The 21,243-nt window shown below is 41.0% G+C and overlaps 1 protein-coding gene across 6 annotated transcripts in view; it reads right to left on the reverse strand.

Annotated features, from left to right (window-relative positions):
• Window positions 1-4,662: 4,662 nt before the first annotated feature.
• Window positions 4,663-21,243, reverse strand: part of LOC134872225 (RIMS-binding protein 2-like) — a 65,653-nt gene continuing 49,072 nt past the window's right edge. For 2 of the 6 annotated variants that reach the window (XM_063895426.1, XM_063895425.1), the window contains 14 exons: window positions 20,717-20,868; window positions 19,594-20,040; window positions 18,848-19,243; window positions 17,007-17,162; window positions 16,047-16,739; window positions 14,846-14,945; window positions 13,295-13,437; window positions 12,804-12,972; window positions 11,967-12,035; window positions 10,435-10,482; window positions 9,697-9,833; window positions 9,526-9,597; window positions 8,653-8,757; window positions 4,663-8,167 (listed from right to left, as the gene is read on the reverse strand). In XM_063895426.1, coding sequence (XP_063751496.1) covers window positions 7,841-8,167; window positions 8,653-8,757; window positions 9,526-9,597; window positions 9,697-9,833; window positions 10,435-10,482; window positions 11,967-12,035; window positions 12,804-12,972; window positions 13,295-13,437; window positions 14,846-14,945; window positions 16,047-16,739; window positions 17,007-17,162; window positions 18,848-19,243; window positions 19,594-20,040; window positions 20,717-20,868 — 3,014 coding nt within the window. In that variant the 3' untranslated portion in view covers window positions 4,663-7,840. The remainder of the gene's footprint in view (window positions 8,168-8,652; window positions 8,758-9,525; window positions 9,598-9,696; window positions 9,834-10,434; window positions 10,483-11,966; window positions 12,036-12,803; window positions 12,973-13,294; window positions 13,438-14,845; window positions 14,946-16,046; window positions 16,740-17,006; window positions 17,163-18,847; window positions 19,244-19,593; window positions 20,041-20,716; window positions 20,869-21,243) is intronic. The other 4 variants (XM_063895429.1, XM_063895427.1, XM_063895430.1 and 1 more) reach the window with 4 other exon arrangements.

A 21,243-nucleotide genomic window follows, 5' to 3' on the forward strand; every position in this document is an offset into this window, starting at 1 on the left:
AAATGAATAATGTACACAGTAATCCATTATTCAATAATTGTATTTTTTGTATTTCTAATTGAATAATATTTTGACTCATACATGTAATACAGTATTTCTACACTGGGATTAAATCATTTTTTGTATTGTAGGTTCCTGTATGGCACTTAGGTAGGTCCAGTTTCATATGAAACATATTTTAAGTGTAGTAGTCCCTGAGTGCTTGAAATTTAATCGCAATGAGCCTGGACTCCAGAGGTAAAACAAAAACATGTGAGAAAGTTAAAGAATGTATTTCTCTTTGGTGGAACTGATGTCAACCTGAAATGGGACAAGGTCCCCACCTGGACACTTTATTTAGAAATTATTGAAAGTAATAATCCTAATGTGAAAATTCCTTTTAGCAGATGCACGTATGAAACGTTTAGGCACTCAAGGAAAGGACCACAAAATGTGCCCTTAGTGCAGATTGTGAGTAAATCTACCGTGCCCTGGTGTTCTGCAGAAGCTGGTTTAGAGCAGCTCAGGCAGCCTATGTGGAGCTGGCGGCTCTGTTCGGGAGGAGGGGGGATAAGCCTATGGGCGGCTCGGTGGTGACACCCGGCCGAGCGCAGAGGGAGCTGGCAGGGAGGGGAAATGGCTGCCGGCCGAGATAAGGTCTATCAGGGGCCCGGCTTTAGTGTCCTCCTCACACACATGGACAGAGGATCACTTCCCCATTGGCACACTCTCAGAGGCTGGGGGGGGGGGGGGGGTGGGGGTCGCCTGCCAGATGACCTGCGGCTCTTCATGGAGCCCACTGACTCAATAAGGTGAAGAGGGCAGGGATTAGTGAAGAGTGGGGCAGGGGTCAGGAGATCCAAAGGCAGAAGGTTAAAAAAAAAAAGGGTTGCTTTTAAAAGACACCATATGCTGGATATTTGAACTCCATGTGAGAGATGTTTTAGTTGTGACGTCCTAAGTGATTGGAGAGGGATGGAGTGATGAGCATTCCCTGTCATTTATGGATCATAACCCTCTGTAGGACTCCCACGTCCCATTTTCTTTAAGGTATTGACGTCAAAATGACATCAGCACTCGGCCTTTAGCCTACATGACTCACTAACAGGAACAGACTTTATGGGAATAAAGTTATAGACCTCCGCATCATATTTCTCTATACACACCCATGCTTTTTCAAATCCTCATCGGGAGACTGTGCGATAATGCATCTGGAACCTGAGCTTAATACTCAATTATGCTTAAGATTTGTAGTATTTTATATCCTTCAGTATTGGTCATTGTTTGTAATATTATAATGTATATAGATTGGTAGGGAATATTATCACCTGTTTACCTGTGTGTGTGGAAGAGAGGGACGCTGTCTTCTTTTTTTTACTTTTGATAACTGTGATTATGAATACAATGCATCTGTACACATTTCATAAAATCCAAATTTATTCATCACATTTTTTGATCGAAGTGATTTATTTTTGATCCAACGAAAAGGCAACCAGACCTGTGCTCAGCCTCTCAGCCAGTTTTGTTTGTTCCCTGAAGTCACTACGTATTTATATCTTGTGCAATTTACACAACAGTTTGGAGGAAATATTGCATTCCACTATATTTATTTAACAGACAAAGTTGCTTATCACATTGAGGTTTTACATGCCTTTTTTGCTTGTGTCTAGTTTAAGACGTTTTAGATGTCTATGAGATCATATCAGTGGGGAACCTTTCAAAATACAGCTCAAAGCCAAATAAAAATGAAGGGATTTGAGCAGCACAATGTATTTTCTTGGTATGAACCACAGTATTAAACTACTGAATAAGTACTTTCACTTTGATACTGCTTTTGATTACATGTTGGTGATATACTTCTGTACTTTTGCTCAAGCAGGATTATGTAATCAGGACTTTTAATAGTTGCAGTATTTTTAACATACTGGTTCCTTTTCTTGACACAAACCAACGTGTTGTGTCGCATTCCTTAAGATATTTATTTACCGACCTAGATCTGATTTCAAACTAGAAGAGGAAAGTTGTTTTAATGTAGAATTGAAGAGTTTTAAAGGTTTTAAAGATGCATTTAAACTGTACATACAGTGCAGCTACACCCCCCCCCCCCCCCAGGTTAGCATTACAAGAAACCCCACGTTCAGAGATTCAGCAGGAAGTGAAACCTGCGGCCTTTCACTTTTGGAAACTAATAGAGAAGCAACGGAAATGTCGCCCAACATATTCATTTTTATAACAAGATTTTAAATGAAATGGTCTACATTAAAAATGATAGTTTCATATTTTCCAAGTCTAGAATATATTCTCACACGCCTGTATGCACATCTGTTCCCCTTAATGGTTTCTCCTCATATTTGCCACAAGATCCTCTTTCGACACATTTTCACAGTCCTAGCAAACATGCATCGAGGACTGCACAGCCCTGCTCGTGTAAAATGAGTAATATGTGTATATTAATGAATGGAACTCTTATTTACATCAATGCAAAACCCAAGTAAAATGACTAAACTGGGAAAATGCTATGTGAAAGTCCTGCTCTCAAAAGCTTATTTAATCCTGAAGGATGACATGTAAACGTTGTCATTGGGCAGTAAAATGTTCGCTATCAATGTTTTACTATTTTATATGACATATCTGGATTGATATTAGTGTTTTTTTGCTTTTTACTGAGGTAGATTTTTAAGTTTGTGCTAATTGTAACTCCTTTATGCTCCGTTAGGTAGTTTAATGTACAGTAATTCATATTCTATATGATCTACACGATGATAGAAGAGTTTCTCAGCTAATATGAGAAACATTTCAAATTGTTTTAAGCCAAAAAGTTGAAGAAGCAGCAGTCTAGTTCGAATTTGCAAAGTAACTGCTGTCAGAAAATTGTAATGGAGTAAAAAGTACATAATTTGTCTGTGAACCGTTTGTAGCTGAAGAAGAAAGTTGCATAGAAAAGAAACAGGTGCCTACATACAGCACTCAAGTTTATGTACTTATTCCATATAACATTTCAAGTACTGAAACGGTTAATAAATGGGACTTAAAGGGAGTATAAATGTATAAGTAGGTTCCCCTGATGGGAAAGCTACATATCTCCTTACAGTGTGTGTTGTAATCTCTTTATGACTCGCTTATAACACAACTAAACACCTGACTGTTCTGCAGACTGAATAAAGTCTACATGAGTGTAAGTGACATCCTCCCTCGCAGCACAGCATCATGGGCAAAATGAACTCAACTTAAGCCTTAAAAGGATTGGCTGTGCAGGTGATTAAGAAATATAAAGGATTTAGGTGAAATCTAAGATGTTTTAGGCATTAAAGAAACCCAATTTTCTGTATTTGTTTCCCGTTCAGTTTGTGTCACTTTGATCGTAAAATGATCTTCTCAGTTGCTGTCGGCGTTTTATAAAAAAGCGGCAGCAGAAGGCAAGAGAGTGAAGCCGGAAGAGGAAAGAGAGTGACTGTTAGACCTCTTCCTGTGGTTGCATCACATGGTTGTGGAGGCTTCAAAAGGAGACGACTTCTTCTTCTTCAATTCATCCTCTCCTTGGACAGACAGCAGACATCTGCGAGGCCGCTGCTCACCCGCCGCCGCTTCAAACTAGAGAAAAGACACAAGGGATGAGGTAAAGTATGATGGACGACATGGCGTGTATGATACTAGAATTATTTGTAACGACGTGGGAACATTTATTTCAATGTATCAGATAATAACAGTGTTACAGCTTCATAAACTCTGCTTATTTTACTCGACTTTACTGAGTCCAATTGTAATCTGGAAAGAGAAACAGTGTATTGATATGAACTGAAGTGTACTCAACGCTCTTTTTTGGATGTATTACTAACTTGTGAATGTCATTGTTTTTAATGTTTGTTTTTGTTTCATTTGCTCCGATCTCTTTTTGATTTTTGATTCAATATCAAAGTTATTGTTTGACTTACTTAAATATTTCAATATACCAACTGATCTGTTGCTCAAGACAGAAAAGCTTAGTCATGCCAGCCAAAATGGCTTCCTCAACATGGCGCTTCCTCTAGAAAGTTCTGACTTTGTCCTCAAACACCTCACTGCTCAGCACTTTGAGAGACACGGTTGGGGCCTTTGAGGATGATTTTTGTCATGTATAATAAGAGCACCTCCATTTGAACCGGCTTTCGGGAAACCATGTATGCAAATGTTTTGAACCAGGAAGTGTGCATTTTGCGGTTTAAGTTTGGTGTAGAAGTTTTTCTGGGGCGGGGGTTGTGTGTGTGCAGCTGCAAGTGCAGGTGCAGAAGAAGAAGAAGACGGCGAGCGATGGATGTACAGTGCAGTCATCCATAAAGTAGAAAGCACTACTAAACTCCTCGCCAAAGTGTAGTGTTTCCTACTTTATGGATGAGTGTACTGTTGGCTTCAGGGAGAGGAGAGGCCCCGCGTGTGAGGGCCCGCCGCACAGGAAGTGAGAAAAAAAGAGGAAGCTGCTTTGTCTCACAAGGCCTCGCATCGCCCAGAGTGTTGCCTCCAGTCAGTTCACATGGGCGGCGGGTGGCGTGCGGCAAAGTTAGCACCTCAAATTAGTTTCAATTTCTCTGGTAACAAAAAAAAAGATAACTATGATGTATAATCTGTTTGAAATGCAATAAAATTAAATTAAACGTACCTTGTGTTATCTTCTTTTTTCCAGTCGCACCACATGCATTACAGACTCAGTTTTCTGTGAAAATATACATACTTTATTCCTGTAAAAAGATCCATATTGAAACAAACCATCACAATTTCAAGTCCTCTGTGTCCTACATCCTCAGTTACTGTTCCTCCATCGACATGCAAAAAAATAATAATCTGAAAAACCATATTAACAAAAATATTTACAGATGGGTAATAAAAACATTACATTTATATAAAAAGGTCCATCTTCCACTTTTCAAACAATGACGCAGGTCGAGGGAAGACGGGAAAAAAAGAGTCCCGCGCTTTATGAAAATATACCACAACAACTGTTCATTATATACACACTTTCTTCTCCACTGCATTGACGATCTACAACTCAAATATTGTAGACGAGTCTGCCTAGAAAACATAAATATTACCGTGACATAAATAAGGCCGAACATGTGTATGACATTGGTATGCATGCAGTCAATAAACATCCTGTAAACAACAGATTAAAGACTAAACAAGGTCTTCTTGTAAGGCTAAATATGATCAACTGAGCTAAAATCCGTCCTACATGGGAGCTAGCGCCTACTCACTACACAGCAGGTAGAGGAATACTTGTGCATTAAAAGGCCGTCAAATACAAGAGCAGTACAAATATTCGCTGTACATTTCGGCAACTTTTTTGAGCAACCCTCTTAGAAAACAAATTGAAATACAGTACAGACTCAGTCTTGCCTCTATCCCGGCTATTTCACATCTAAAGTGTCTTGGCATCGTCATGCTCCCTTTATGTAACACAGAAAGACATTTAAAACATTCACGACAGTAAATAAGAACTATTTTCCTCCAACTCGGCCTAATCTTCAAAAATCTAATTCTACATACTCCACTTTATCTCCATGCTGCTGTCACTCGCTCCTTTGAAGCTACGGTAACAGGCAAAGCACCTAAGATTTTGGCATGTTCTGCAGTTTAATGACAGCTGGAGTCAACAGGTGGCTCAGCGTTAGTAAGAAAACTACAAGGAAAAACCTGAGAAGTTACCTAACAGCTATTTGTCACACAGATCTAATCAGAGTGTGTTGTAACTGACTCACAAACTATATCCTAAGGCCAGCTCTATACACACATTCACACACACACACACACACACACACACACGCACACGCACAAACAAAACTACTCCTTAGTGTGAGTAAAGGTGTCACTAACCATTAAAAGATACAGTATGTCCTGATACGTGTTGGAATACCGCACACTATGCTATAATGCTAACGGCGTGTCATTTAGCTTCAACCAAACAGTCTTTCATTTAATGATGCTAACGTTCGGAGTCAACCGTTATATATGTATATGTTATATAAATAATTGAACTTTAAATGGGATTCTAAGTGTTGCTGTCAGTTATTTTTTACATAAATCTTATGTTTGTTAATGTAACTAGCATTGAGGACACTGCTTGACAACAAAAATCATGAAGGGAGGACATTGTGCTCTAAATATTTGAAGTCAGAATAAGGTTGATATGTCAAGAATAAAGTCAGATGTTCAATGTATGCAGCTTAGCAATTATTCAGATTTATTTCTAAGAGTTCAATGTTTATCAATTAAAGATATCTTTTATCCACAAAATGTAAAAACAGGTTCCTCGTCCTTTTTATTTTCTCCTTAATCATCGCATTAATGCTCTTCTGTAAGAGCTGCAATAACTACTCAATTGGTCAAATCAGTCCAGAGGTTTTCAAGATGTCTTGTTGGAAATCACAGGAAATCATATCACCTCATTTTTAAGTATTCTTCAGTATCAAAGTGATGCAGTGATGTCTGTCGGTAGATCATGGCTACACTTCAAACAGGAAGTGTTAAAATGGTGTTTAATAACTACAATGTTAACAAATAAGGGCTGATGTTGCAGACGCGTACTTCCATTTTAAGCTACTTTATACTTTCAATTACATCTTATTGGGAATATTGTATGTTACTCTGCTACAGATATTTGATAACTAGTCAGTAGTTGCTTTTTCAGACTTTAGAAACCCCTGGGATAGTCGCTTGAGAGAAAATTAGGCAAATGACTTGATTGATTTAAGGACAAACTTTGAGAATTGCTTTTCCTTGTCCTATATTAAAGAAAACTCAATGTGTTTGGGTTTGAACTGTTGGTCACACAAAACAAGTCATGTCATGATACAACACTGTTGGCTGTAAGAAACTGTGATGGTCATGCCAACGGTTAATTCGTTATTCAATAACGGTTTGATGGTAAACATTCGTTGCAGCTGACTTCGTTAACAGAGCAGCCTACTGATCAAGATATATTATATCATTTTAGCATAGTATGTGACCATTAGGCCCGTTTACACACAACACACACACACACACACACACACACACACACACACACACACACACACACACACACACACACACACACACACACACACACACACACACACACACACACACACACACACACACACACACACACACACACACACACACACACACACACACACACACACACACACACACACACTTGACCTTCAATAACCACTAACCTCAAAGCCCAATACTAAAGAATACATTAACTACACTTGGATCATAACTCTCAGTGACCGCTCTAAATGACTAACCTCCTGTCCTGATGTCACTTCCTGCAATGTACACAAATAAATAACATGTTCTGTACAAAGTATAAATACTCTCAAAGACAAGAAACACATGTGAGGGACGCACAAAAAGACATTTAGAATTCATCCGCTTAGGATGGATAGTGCATTCTTTATAGTCACACGGAGGGAGAAGAGAGACTGCTGATTCTGTTTGTTTGCTTTTAAATAAATGAAGTGAAAATGAACTTCAATATTTCATCAGCTGTGTGTCTGCTGTTCTATCTCATTCTGTATCAGATTTGTCTAAACTAATCCAATCCACTGAGAGACACGTCTTTGATATAGATCGTTAAAGCCTATTGAGTTGTACGTTTGCAAATGCTTAGATAGTTAGGTAGTATTTAGAGGATATATTCGCACACTTCAACATGCACATCGACATGCCGTGTGATGCTGTAAGCGGTACATTGATGTAGTTTAAAGTTAACAGCTGCTAGCAGTGCTCTAAGGCAAAAGTAGTATAGTTGACGGTCGGAGCGTCAGAAACTGAGACTAACAGTGAAGATAGAAAAAGTGCTTTCAATGTGACGCGAGTATTCTGAGGCAGACATGCTGACTCATTCTTTCTTGCTGGATCCCAGCTTTTTGAACAGTTTCTTGCCTTTGGAGAAAAAGCCTTTCTTCTTCTTGCCTTGTGGGGAGCAGTCTGTCTTTGTTGGGCTGTCTGCAGGGAGGGGGGCCGGAGGGGAGCAGCAGGCCACTGATGCTGCAGGAGGACGAGACGGAGAAGGGTCTGACGCTGGGCTTGAAGTGGGGGCCAGTTTGGGTGGCAGCTCTGTGTGCTCTGCTGGGTCCGGGAGAGGAGGTTCTGCTGGGGGGGGCAAAGCTTCTTCTAGGGTGGAAGCCCCAGGATCTTGTGGCTCTGTAGAAGTCGTGCAGGTATCCTTCAGGAAGAGAGTCAGACTTTTAGAATGCTATATTTATTTAGTTATGCTTTAAAATTATAACACAAAAAGGAAACCTAAGGAAAGGGCACCCACAAAGGAAGAGACCACACTTTTAGATACCCTAAAACCATCAGAAGGTGCAGGATTCTACACGGACAGAAGGGGTGCAGAAGTACAGTTAAGTTGGAGGGAAGAGGACACAGACAGGGAGTGAACGGGGGAGACTAGTGGTGGTCGCTGAGCTGCTGCTGTCCTCTCTAAAAACACTTACGATCAGGTTTCAAAGTGAACACTTCGTTTCTGCTTCTGTAAAATGGCCATGCAGGAAACAGTGGGGCGAAAGAAAGGCGACAGGGCACGGTTAAAGAAACAGATCAGAAAATAACCAGACGCTGGCAATGCATGAGTGCGAAAAGACGAGAAAGTCACAGACTGTTTCATACACAGTCCTGCATGCTAGAAAGGTAGAAACGCTCGGCCACCTGAAGTTCTTTCTTGTGTTCTGGTGCCGGCTGAGCAGGAGCTTCCTCTGGTACGGCCTGCAGGAAGTTAGAGGGCACCAAGCCTCTCTGTCCATTCAAGTCTCCCTGCAAGAAAAATGAAGGACATGAGGGCGACTTCTAACAGCATGGCAGAGGTTGATTTACAGCAATCACCATTTTTATATAAATCAACAGAAAGTAAATAAACATCTTTGTATTAAAGATATTATATTACGTGAAATGTCAAATATCTGACTGTTCCAGATTTGTACATTTAATAAGATACATAAGGCGTTATATAATGATGGACCAAATGATTATTGGATGTTATTAAATGGTAATATATTGCTAATATTGTAGTCACTGTATTTATTATCATATGCTATATCATAGATTACACTTCAATATATAAATGTAATATATACAGCTCAGGAAAAGATAAAGAGACCACTCCAAATGTTTCCTAAATCTCAATTTCTACATGTATGGCAGCCATTCCAGTGTCTGTTCAATTCCAACACAGAGAAATGTGGTCAGTAGTTTATAGAATACAATACAAAAAAAAACCATTAATACCTATAAATAGTAAAACCAGAGAAAATGATAATTCTGCATGGGGCCCAAAGAGGGGCCGCCAGCTCTACCGATTGAGCAATACAACTGCCCATCTATTATTATTTAGTATTTATTATTCAAGATTATACCTGTTCTGTGAGGTGGTTCAGATGTTGTATATTACCATCTCTCAAATTTCCCCAAAGCTTTTTCTTCATTCAAATAGGGATTAGGGAAATCATTTTAAAATGCTCTGTTTTTTCAGGAACAGCTCCTCCTGCTCCGAGTAATTGTTGGTAGTCTCATGTTCACACTTACATAGAAGAAGCCATCTTCGTCCATGTCACCAAATACATTTATGATATCTCCTGCACTGAAGGTCAGCTCCGCCTGATCAGAGCAATCAAAGTGAAGCAGATCATTAAAACACCACAAACACACACATAGGGCCTTGTCAGGATAAAATATATCCTTCTGTGCGAGTCACACCTCTATGTCAGTGTTGGGAGAGCTCTCTCGTGGATCATAATCAAAGATGGCGACCATCTTGCGAGCTCCTGGGATCGGGCCCCCCACAGGTGGAGCTGCAGCTGTGGAGGCAGATGAAGCGGCAGTCGGGCTGGGGTCTGTCAATCAAACAGAGAGACGATAAGATATCCTGATGAATAGAAGATTAACTCCACTCAGCTCTTCAGCATGCAGCTCATCATGTCTGCACCCACTCAGCGTCATGCTAAGCTGAGTCCCATCACAAGGAAATACAAATATAAACAACAGGAGATTAGAAATCAGTCTTCATTATAAAGCTTGTAGAGCTGTAAAAATGAAGACAATGAAATAATGAGTATTAAAGGATGCCACTTTGACTGTGAAATGAAAAGAGGAGTTAGGAGAAGGGACTGCTTGACGGTTATCACTGGGGCTTAGAGAAGAATTAAATATGAAACCTTGCCCAATTTTCAATAATTGATCTCAGAAATACCATTATTATTTTGCAATTGCAAAGGAGTCTTCTTCTATTGAAAATAATAATATTCTTCAGTATACCTCAAATAATCAAGCAGTCCCTAAGAAGGATAAATACATGTGTTATCAGCAGATGCAGTTGAACCATACAAAAAAGGTTAAAAAAAAGGCACTTAAACACATGCTGTCATCCGGTGGAGAAGGTTGTCTGATCATGCAGGTGAGCGGAGAGGAAGAGGAGTCAAAGTGCTGACTACAAACCTTGGCTGGAGGAGTCTAAGCTCTCCTCCAAGAGCGCTGCAGACTCCACTTGAAGAGATGAGGTACAGGGAAAAGAGCATGAGCACAATCACAGAATGAGAAGAGACCTGAATATAATCCTGTCTGAAGAGCAGGTATGTCATCACACAGTTACAGATGGAGATCAGGGGGGTGACGTCTCAACAAGGGAGCTTTACGTGACCATGTAATGCAGTTGTGACGTGGAAGCAGAATGTGGCCAAAAGGACTTACAGTACAACATTAGGGCTGAATAACTAGAAACTCCTATTGATGTTTTCGAGTTTAGGTTTGAATGTTTTTTGACATATTTTATGACTTATTTAACATAGAAAAGGAAAACAAGGAGACTATTTCATTAGATGAAATCCTCTTGTGAATTTAGAAATGATTAGATCTTTCGTTAATCAATGTGGACTTTTTTCAACAATTTGGAGTTATTGGATATGCTTGGATCACAGGAGTAGAAAACAATCCTACTCATCCTGGGAACTATTTAGGAAGAGTATAATTCGTATGATATAATAAGTGTACTCCTTACTTGCAACTGTGCAGAAATATAGCATTTGAACATTAAGTAGATTTCCAAATACAGCAAAATAAAGTTTGCAGCATTTGATGGCTGATATAGATTGATCCATGTTTAGTGTCCACATACTGTTTTTTTAAAGTGTCCACATTGAGGGTATAGTGTGGGCCACCTTGAGAGAAAAGCGCAGCACTCATGATCTTTTTAAGAGCCTTCTTCTGGACACAGAATGCTGTTGGTGCTTTGGCCATGTACATTGTCTCCTATGGATTCCTTAAAACGAACCTTAGATGGTGGGATATATTGACAGGCAGAAAACATAAGAGCTTTAACCTCGGCTGCAACTGTCAGGGAGGAATTAAAAAATAGGTGAGCGCCCAAATAGTTATTTAAAATCAAAGGGGCAATGCTTCTCTATAATACAGCGGAGATTAGAGTGGTGATATTTTTTAGATATTGTCATACAGTAGACACATACAGAGGGGGAGCACTCTGGGATGAAAGGCCGGGATGGAGCCAGTTTTTATTGTTTCTTCCCAAAGAAGAAACACTATTGGAATGCAAATGAGAAAGATTCAAATGATTCAGTACGGCTTTCTATGCCACATTCTGCTGCCATGTCTACAATGTATTACATGAATATCCAACGGAAGCTGACAGGACTGACTCAGTAGTCATGCATGTGTCTTTTGTGAAGGCGTAATTGACATAATAATGTTAGCCTGTTGAGAGATGAAGAGCCAATAAGCACTTAGAAAAGAAGTGTGAAGACTATGCTTTAAGATTTGAATATGAAACTGCTGTAGAGAGACTGCTGGGAAGCTAGCTGACTTTATTACTTCAGCAGCTGAACTAAAAATCCCTCCTGGTCGCTGAGAGAGAGGCAGCAACTGAAAGAGCAAAAAAGTAAAATAGATAGAAAGAGAAGCAAACCAGAGAGAATAGAGGAGAGAGGTGGGGAGCCGCAATCTGCAGCGTGACACACCTTTCTTGGATCGTCTCGGTTTCGGCGGTGGAACAGGGCGACTGGGAAGCTGTGCGTGTGTGCGAGTGCCTTTATGGAGTTTTAGAAGGGAAAACCCAATCAAAAATGAAACCAAAAAGAGACACAGAGGTGCAATTTTTGAGAGAAGCAGACAAGACAAAATAGACAATGAGAAGCCAGTGAAGAGCAATTTAAAAAAATGGCAACCAGTGAGCAGCAGACAGCAGGGACAACAAGTGGAAGTGAGCAGGTTTAACCATCTGAAAACACCGCTCCGAGTAGAGTAGCAGCCAATGGACGCTGAGTGTCAGCCTGATTTTGCTGCTACTACATCGTACCACAGGAACACACTTTGACTCTTTACACCTGCATGAAAACGCAGTCAGTGACTCTGAATAGATGGTTAAGATTTCTTTAATAGCTAAAAAGTGAGCAAAAAGCCATAACAAATTAGAGGTTGGGTTCTTTAGTATTTCAACCCAAATGTAATTTGATTAAAGCTTTCTTTGTGCTTCCTGGTGGGTCAAAGGTCAAAGGTCAACAGGCCAGAGGGAACAACTTCCATATTTTTCTCCTGTTAACCACAGACTTAAATATATTTTTTTCTACAGCTGGCCAATTCAGAAACAAAGGTCATAACAATTATAATTTATATCTGGATTCTGAAACACTTTTGCTGCTATTTCCACTTACCACTCAAACATGAAGAACGGTGATATTATGAATAAAATGTTACTGTTTACGATAAACTTCAACTGTAACATATCAAACTTTACATCACAGCATAATGAGGAATCACACAGTGTGGGGGGCCCGTCTTGAAACAGCTTCACGTACCTATCTTCTCCATGGAGGCCGCTGTGGAAAGGAAGCCCTGCTGCAGGAGCTGCTGCCGGGTCTCCTCGTCCTCCACCTGGATCTCTGACACCATGTTACATGGAACGTATCCCAGGTGACCCGCACACTCTCCTCGGTAGAACCCGTCTGCGTCTTTGTCCCCGTAAACCTGGAGAGAGTGTACATATTTTCAAAAAAGTGTTTTTTAAGAATAAGGACGACATTTGAGTCATCTTTGAAAAACTGGGTGATTTTTCTGAAATCTTAATTGGTGATTTAATTTTAGAAAAATTAAGTTATTTTACACAAAACAATAACTTTTGAAAATGTAATCTTGTTGGAAAATGTGTTCATTTTAAGAAAATTAAGTGTTCAAAAATCACTGATGTTAAGGCAATCTTTTATCATTTGCATTTTCAACCTTGGATTCTTTGAATAAAAACATGCGTAATGTCATAGTTATTCCTGCATTGTGTGCTGAGGGGACTTACTTTGATGATCTGTCCTTCAGAGAAGGGCAGCTCTTCCTCAGCAGCATCAGGATTGGGTGACATGGTGACGGGATCATACGGGAAGAGGGCCACAAAGATACGGACATCACCGTCTATTTTGATTTTTGGTGAATCGACACCACCTGCAGAAACACACACACACACGGTCACAAATACTTCCTTGCTACGCATATCATTTATACAATGAAATACAGTTAGTTCACAGGTTAATGATACAAGTAGTGTTGAGTAATCATTTCCTTAAAATGCCCAAAAAGTAAAACATTCATTCATGATAGTGTGAAACCTTTTGAGGAATAATGCAAAACTATGTTCTTTTTGATTTGAGACATTAAAATATGTGCTACAGCCCTATGATAAATACGTATTATCAATAAGAAGTATGATTTGTTTCGAGTATGTAATTCCTTGTTTTTATTCATGCATTATTTAATAAAATGTATTGTTTTGTTAAGGCAATTTCAGTCTAGCTGTTAACTATGCCTTTATATAACCTTTATACAATTAATAGTCCCTGCTATTACATGGCACACTCTGCACACAAGCCCTGCAAAGCTTGCAATGTGCTCTGCAAATAGCATAGGCAGCTCTCCCCTCCCCCAACGCCCCGTGCCTGCACTGCTGCTAACGTGCCCGCCGAGCACAGGCATGTCCTTAAAAGAGGTAATCAAGCTCAACCACTGATCCTAAGCTGTGTGAGCCATTTGACAAGCGTGCACTTGTTCATGATCTGCAGTGGGGAAAACGCTGTTTGACCCACTCTCTGATCTAAATCTGTAAAAGAAAAAGAGTGTTATTGAAAGTGAGATGTGACTAGGAAGTTTTTTCAAATGTAGCTTGCAGCACGGTTTACATGAGGTTTGACACCGGTGTGGCTGATACATTACACCTGTCGCCTATTCGACAGCTAGCGACAATTTTGAAGAGCTGTAGTGAGACTTTAAGCTGCGCTGCAGAGATGTGTTCTCTATCTCATTAGGAGGAATCAGCCCATCTGTGGCAAGAGTCACGGCCAGCACACTTTCACATCCTCAATGATCTTCTAGTAGATAGAGGCTCCCCGCTCCCCTTCCGCTATCTACATGCACGTGCATGCATGTATGTGTATGTGTCTGGGTTTGTGTGTAGTCAAACATGCACCCTGCACATGTAGCAGAAAGGTAGGTTTATTAAATTAAAGTGCAGCCTGTATCATCACTGAGAAGATTAAAAGGGGACGTGACTTTCTCACTGCAGGCCGTTTCTTTGCTGGCTAATGGAGGTTACTATTTTAACGTCTGTCACTTCCTCCTGCCATGACAAGCCACTTTGAGTTAAGCCGTTTCTCAGCTTAGCAGCATCTCTTGCACTTCTTCTCTGCAGATACACCCCCCCACCCATCCTCCCTTCATACACAAGGTGCTAATCTGACCACCATCATGTGAGAGAGAGAGAGAGAGGGTAAGGCTTGCTTACAGCACAGGTGTGTCAGCTTCAGAGTTAAGAGGGAGAAAGAAACAGGAAGAGGAAAGAGAAACGAGTGTGTCTCACCTTTGAGTTGTCTGGCCTGTGAGGAAGCTGGTTTACATGGGGGCGCACCCTGCACCCCCCACAATGGACCCGCCTCAGCTGGAGGGATCTGACTGGGCTCCTGCGAAAAAAAGGAACAAGGAAATAAGAATAAAACATTTTATTCAGAAACATAACAACTGGGGAGGAGAGGGAACCTCAGGGGGAACATTTACAGAAGAGGCAGCTATGCATGTTTTAATTTCTAATAATCTGTCTTTTATCCAATGACAATATCATTTCCAGCATTCTACCCTTTCCACATCAAGACATTTCCTTTTGGTGGTAGCAGACAGTTTAAAGCACATCTACTGTAAGCCAATGCAGGATAAGGCAAATGGGGGGTGGTGAACAAGTTGTACGAGGACATGAAAGCAATTGGTAGTGAAGTCGGACAGATGGAGAAAATAATCAAATTGCCCCGTCCATCTTAGCTGCATGCCTTCGAGTTCATCACTCGCTCAAATTGAAGCCTGTATTTTTTTGACAGTTGCGTATCATACGTTATGACGGGGCAGAATTGATAATAGGATAAAATCTCATCAATAGAGTGGCGCAGAAACGAGTCCTACAACCCGGAAGTGAGTTAGCATTTTACCACTTCCGGTTCCCTCATCTCAGAGTAAATGAGATTTCTCCGTAGGATTTTGGAAAATAGCTCGAAATAAGGTCTGTGGTTGGCGAATATATTTATGATTCGAAAATGATAAAAGTTTGGTAGACATGTGGAGATTATTCGGCTGAACAAAACGTGCATTTATCAAACCGGTTCGTTTTCCACAGATCTTATTTTTTTAAATATTCCAAAATCCTATGGAGTAATCCCAATGACTCTGAGACGAGGGAACCCATGGTCGGCCGACAAAAATATGTCATCCCTACACCACTCTATTGACATGCATATTTAAAAATCTGAAGCCACAGGTTGAAGATTACATTAAAAAAAAAACTTTCTGCCATGCCATGCCATCCAAAACATAAACTTCATAGCAACAATCTGCTCCCTAACTCCCCGTCACTGTGGTGATGATGATGATGATGATGTAAAATGTTGCTTGCTAAGTAACAGCGGAGTTTTGTGATATTTACTAAAAGAAGGGAAGGATTGAGCCACACTGCTATAGGGAAGATGAGGGGGGGTGGGACAACACACCCATCGCAGCTGTCCTGCAGCAACATTTACCGGCGGGTCAGCTTTCATTCCTCTACGGTGAGTGGGTCTGCCATGCTCCATCGGAGCACCTTCCACCCACCACTCAGAGCACATCTGCTCCATTCCCACCTCCTCGTCTGTGCCATACTCCACGTCGATCTCTGCCTCGTGACCGAGGGGCGGCCTCAGATTTCGTTTCACTTGGCTGACCGGGTGAGTTCTTGGTGGGATGAGACCGGGGTTAGCTCCTGCGGCGGCGGCCATTTGACTCCTGATCATGGCCTCCCTCCTGAGTCGGTCCCCGAGGCCTTTGAGCAGCGATCGGTCTCTGCTGTAGGGGGGCATCTGGGGGGGAGCGAGGACCCGCCTGCCGCTGGAACCCTCATATAAACTCATGTCTTCTTCTTCGGGGTAACCCATGTGCTGCTTCCGAGGCCTGTGCCGGAGTAAAGGCTCTTTGGTTAGGTTTCTGGGATCCCTGTTGAAGTGGTGATGGTGGGGGGGTGAGTTGTGGTGATGCGGGTAATGCTGGGGGTCATGATGGAGGCTGGGCCTGTGCCGAGGATGACCACGGCGGGTTAAAAGTTCCTCTTGACTGCTATCTTCCTCTTCCGTCAGCTCAGGGATGATGAACAGCTGCTTGTCGGGGTGCGCCTCAGGGGGCAACTTCAGAATCCTCTCAGGTAGTTCCTCCTCACTGTCTGGAGTCCGCACAATGCGTGACTACAGGGGCAAATGTCAAATTGAGCAAGAATGCATTGGTGATGGTGGGATTGGATGGTATTTTTCAGCAAAAATAAAAGAAGTGCAGAAACACAGAAGGCAATCGGATCATGCAAAAGGAAAGAGAAAAGAAAGAGAAAGAAAAAACAAAGAAAAATCAAGCACGATCAAAAGCAGGACAAGGCCACTGAATGATGACTGAACTATGCAAGAAGAGCTGACAGAAGCACATCTTCCACAGAATATGTTATGCACTCATTCCTTTACCATGTTGCCTCTGACAGTGTAGCCCCTGGCATGTGCGTCTCCAAAGTGGTCCGAGTAGAGTTCCTCCTCCTCCTCCTCCAGGATGTCAGACAGATCTGAATGGCTTTTGTCTGCGAGGTAGTCACTGGGGGGCTCCGCAAACCCTCTGCTGTAACTCTGCAATTAAAGACATTTACATTATTAAACAAACTATCCAATTTACCAGACATGTTGACTCCCTTTCAGTGATTCCATTTAATAAAGATTAAGATACATTAATCTGCAAGTGAAACAACAACATGTTGCAGATATCTATGGCCTTCTTCTGGCATTGCCCACGTGTATTCACCCTAAAGAAATAGCACTGGTAATAGCTAGCGGTAATGATATATGATGCCAATGTATTCATTTGTGATATAGGCAGGGTTGGGAGGATTACTTTATAAATGTAATTAGTGCCTGAAGTACATGGCTCTGAAAGTAATCCGAATCAGAATACACTTACGTGACTTTAAAAAGTAACGTGTTCAGATTACTTTATTTTTCCACCACAGATGGGTATGTTTTGGTGTACAGGTGACAAAAAAAGCAAAAGGAAACTGAAAGGTTTACTGTGTTTATGGCTTATCAAGAGCACAACTCATACACAACATCTGAAACGATGTGATAACTTTTAAAACTTTAGTGGAAAGCCCAGTGGCGATCTGTTCAACTATCATACTGATCATACAATAAAGCCATCGAAAATAATATGATACACTACAGTACCAATACTTCTGGGTCTCTCTGTGTCATTCAAGCTTGGCTCTGTGTGTGTGTGTGTGTGTGTGTGTGTGTGTGTGTGTGTGTGTGTGTGGCACTAGTGCATTTTGTGTGATTGCGCGAGCGAGCGACAGATCGTACCCGTATCAGGGATAGTTGTTGTTAGCATCTGGTGCTAGCTGCGCAAACGGAAATAAGGAGCTGTTTCTACAACAGAGTCCTCTCCTGTCAGATCCGAGAGGCTCTGATAAGTACAGCTCAGTGAGGTAAAGGACTCTCTAAGTAAGGGCATGAATCTGCGATTCATCGGTGCGCTCTGGTACTTATAACAATAGCACTACACACCTGGTAATGAATATTACATTTTGTGAGGAAACCTTTCCACCAATAATTCCAACAAGTATTCACTTCAGGTTTATGAAAGTAAATATCATAAAATTACTTGTTTTTCAAATATAACGCGAGCTGAATACAGTAAATTGATTTTGTATTCTGATTACGTAACGCCGTTACATGTATTCTGTTACAACCCAACCCTCGATATAGGGTTACATTATACACGATTCAAAATTTGAAGAAATTCAAGCTCAAATGCACTTTAACATTATAAAACGGCGTTTTAAATGTATCAACTAATTACATATATGTTAATCAGGGTTTTTCAGTTAAGTTAAATTGAAGACTATATAAGCCCTTTTTGTCAAATATATTACATTTAGAATAGTGAAAGCTTGGGCTAGAATTATTTATTTTATTATTATATTTAAATTTCTTAGAAATTCCATAAGGGTACTTTGATATTTTTCAGTTTTCCCTTTTCTTCCTTAGTCACTTTCAAACAAAAAACTGTGATAATGGTATGCAGGTTAAAATAATTACCCTTCAAGTCGAAGGCTCCATTATACCCACTTTATATGTAAATGTACATCTATTTAATATAAAAACTACCTTTTTTTACACTTTTAAAATGATAAAATTAATGGTTATTGGACAACACTTTTGAAGAACTCAACCTGCATTTCAAACCAGCAGAGAGACACTACAGATGACATTATTGTTTGTCGTAAAGAGAAACTATTTCTAACAGGAGTGGTGCTGACCTGCTGGTTCCTGCTGTATGTCTGCTCTGGACCCTGTCTCAAGAAATCCTCCATGGACACCAAGCGGGTGTTCTCCTGATCCTCCTCCGCCTCGGACTCCAGCGGGGAGGAGCTGGGGGGCCGGTGGATGTTAATGTCCTGAGGGTTAAGGAGATCCGTGATGGGGGCTTTGGGCGGGGTAGGGATGCGCTCAGGGGTCCCGAGCTTGGCACTGGCACTGGGGTCCTCGATGAAGTCTGAGATGGATGGGAAAGGACGTATGATCCCAGGGCTGTCGGTGTCTCTGCGCTGCTCCAACACTGCCGCCACTGCTGCTGCTACCATCACTGGGGCTGGGGCAGTGACTGCTACTGGAGGTGGTGGAGGGGCTGAGGAGGTCGGGGAGGTCACGTTCACCTGGAGAAGAGAAACATAGTCAATTCACAATGTAGTTCACTTGACAGAACACAAAGTTCATGGTAACTTTTCTAAAATGTTATGTAGAAAATATGCTAAATTAGCAGTCTGAATTTACAGACACAAAAATAATGATTCTTAGGCAAGTTTAGGACCTACTGTATGAGAACTTTTTTAAATGATTTTTAAGCAGATTATGGATGTTTATTTATGATGGAAAAGACTATATCTATATAACTAACCCGCACCACCCTGGAGAGGCATGGCTAACAGTTCAAAAACCTTTGATCAAGAAAAATAAACACATAGTGGCCCTTTTACGCATAAAAGGATGGAAGGGTAATGTTTACCACTGGAATGATGTTGGAGGCTGCGGGTAATGTGGCCTCACACGCAGCCAAGGCAGCAGCAGAGGAGGGGTTGGCCCAGGCGTTCACATATGAAGCAGACCAGTGAAGAGTTTCTGAGTGAAGCGCAGGAGGAGGGTTGGCAGCAGAGATGTTTGAGTCTGATGGCAGCATGGAGACTTTGGCAGCAGAGTTCCCATAGGACGGAGGAGAGCACAGGCTACTGACTCCTGTAGGGGTGCAGGGCTGAGGTGGCACAACTGGGGCGGGGAGGGTCGGTCCTGCCATGATGGCAGCCAGCTTGGTGGGCACATTGACTGGCAGAGAGTCGCAGGACTCCCCGTGGATGGACATGGTGCAGACAGTGAGCTCCTGAGATGCTAACAGGGACTGCATCTGAGATGGGCCCAGCAGCGCACTGCCTGCTGTGGGGGAAGACACCTCCAGCACCTTGGATAGGAGAAACAAATGGACGTCATTGAAATTCACAATGCCATTATAAAACTTCTTACAAGAAGCCGTATACAGATATACACTGAAATGAAATCGTCTGAAGGAGTTAGGGATGAGTAATATACACACACTCTGTAGACGGGTACAGTAAACAAAGGTATTATTGGAGCCATTAACAGCTTTATGATTTATGAGTTACAGTATTATTTATAAAATATATTTTTTAGAACTGTTAAAAAATGTATCTTATATTTATACAATTAGGATTTGATAACAGGCACATTTTTTTTAATAATAACGTCAGTCTCCACATGTGATTAGCAAGGCTATGAATAGACGAGAGAATTTAGCTGTTTTGTGTGTGATGGCAGAAGGCTTTCAGCTTTGACACCACATTATTATTATGTGCATTATTCAAGAGTAGATCATTTTTTTGGCAATTTGTTTTTACGTTTTTTTGATGTCATATTTTTTCTTAATATATTTCTTACCATCATGTGTGGATAAACTATAGGTTACACACTTTTTCCAAAATAAAACAATTGGAAAATAGAAGTTATCTCATCAGTAACGCCCTTCAGAAGCAGGTACTTGGTTATCGGTATCCAATAGAAAAAACACAACATATCCCTAATAGGAATGTTTAGTCCCACAAAAATCCTCAAGTTCTTGCCTTTTTCTTGTCAGCATATATAGTGTATCCAGTGACCCTGACTCCGTTGGAGGTCCCGGTAGCATCTATAGTGACAGGCAGCCAGCTGATGAGGGCGATGCCCGGGGAGGGGCCGTGCTCCAGTTGTACATCCAGAGGAGCATCAGGGGGACCTGCACAGCCAATGGCAAACAACATATAAAACACTTTTTCATAAGGATATAGGACCAAATAATTCTGTCACATTGAAGGTATCGTGCTAAGATTTAAAAAAGGTTCTCTCAAAGGGAACTTTATTCTACAGAGAACAACTCTAAACTCTAAAGGGAAATGAAGAAACTTAAGATGCATATACCTGAGTTCCAAGACTGTGGGCTTGAAACTAAAGCAAATTTGAATGATCATTGAGAGAAACAACTCAAATCCAATACGACACTGATCACAAATATGCATTTAAAAGTCCTAAAATCTATTCATGTAAAATGTTGTTGAGTGACATCAATGACCAAATCCTTGCTTTGAGGTTCACACAGATTTCCAATTCTTTG

The sequence above is a fragment of the Eleginops maclovinus genome, chromosome 11 (assembly GCF_036324505.1).
Source record: "Eleginops maclovinus isolate JMC-PN-2008 ecotype Puerto Natales chromosome 11, JC_Emac_rtc_rv5, whole genome shotgun sequence".
Classification (NCBI taxonomy): Eukaryota; Metazoa; Chordata; class Actinopteri; order Perciformes; family Eleginopidae; genus Eleginops; species Eleginops maclovinus.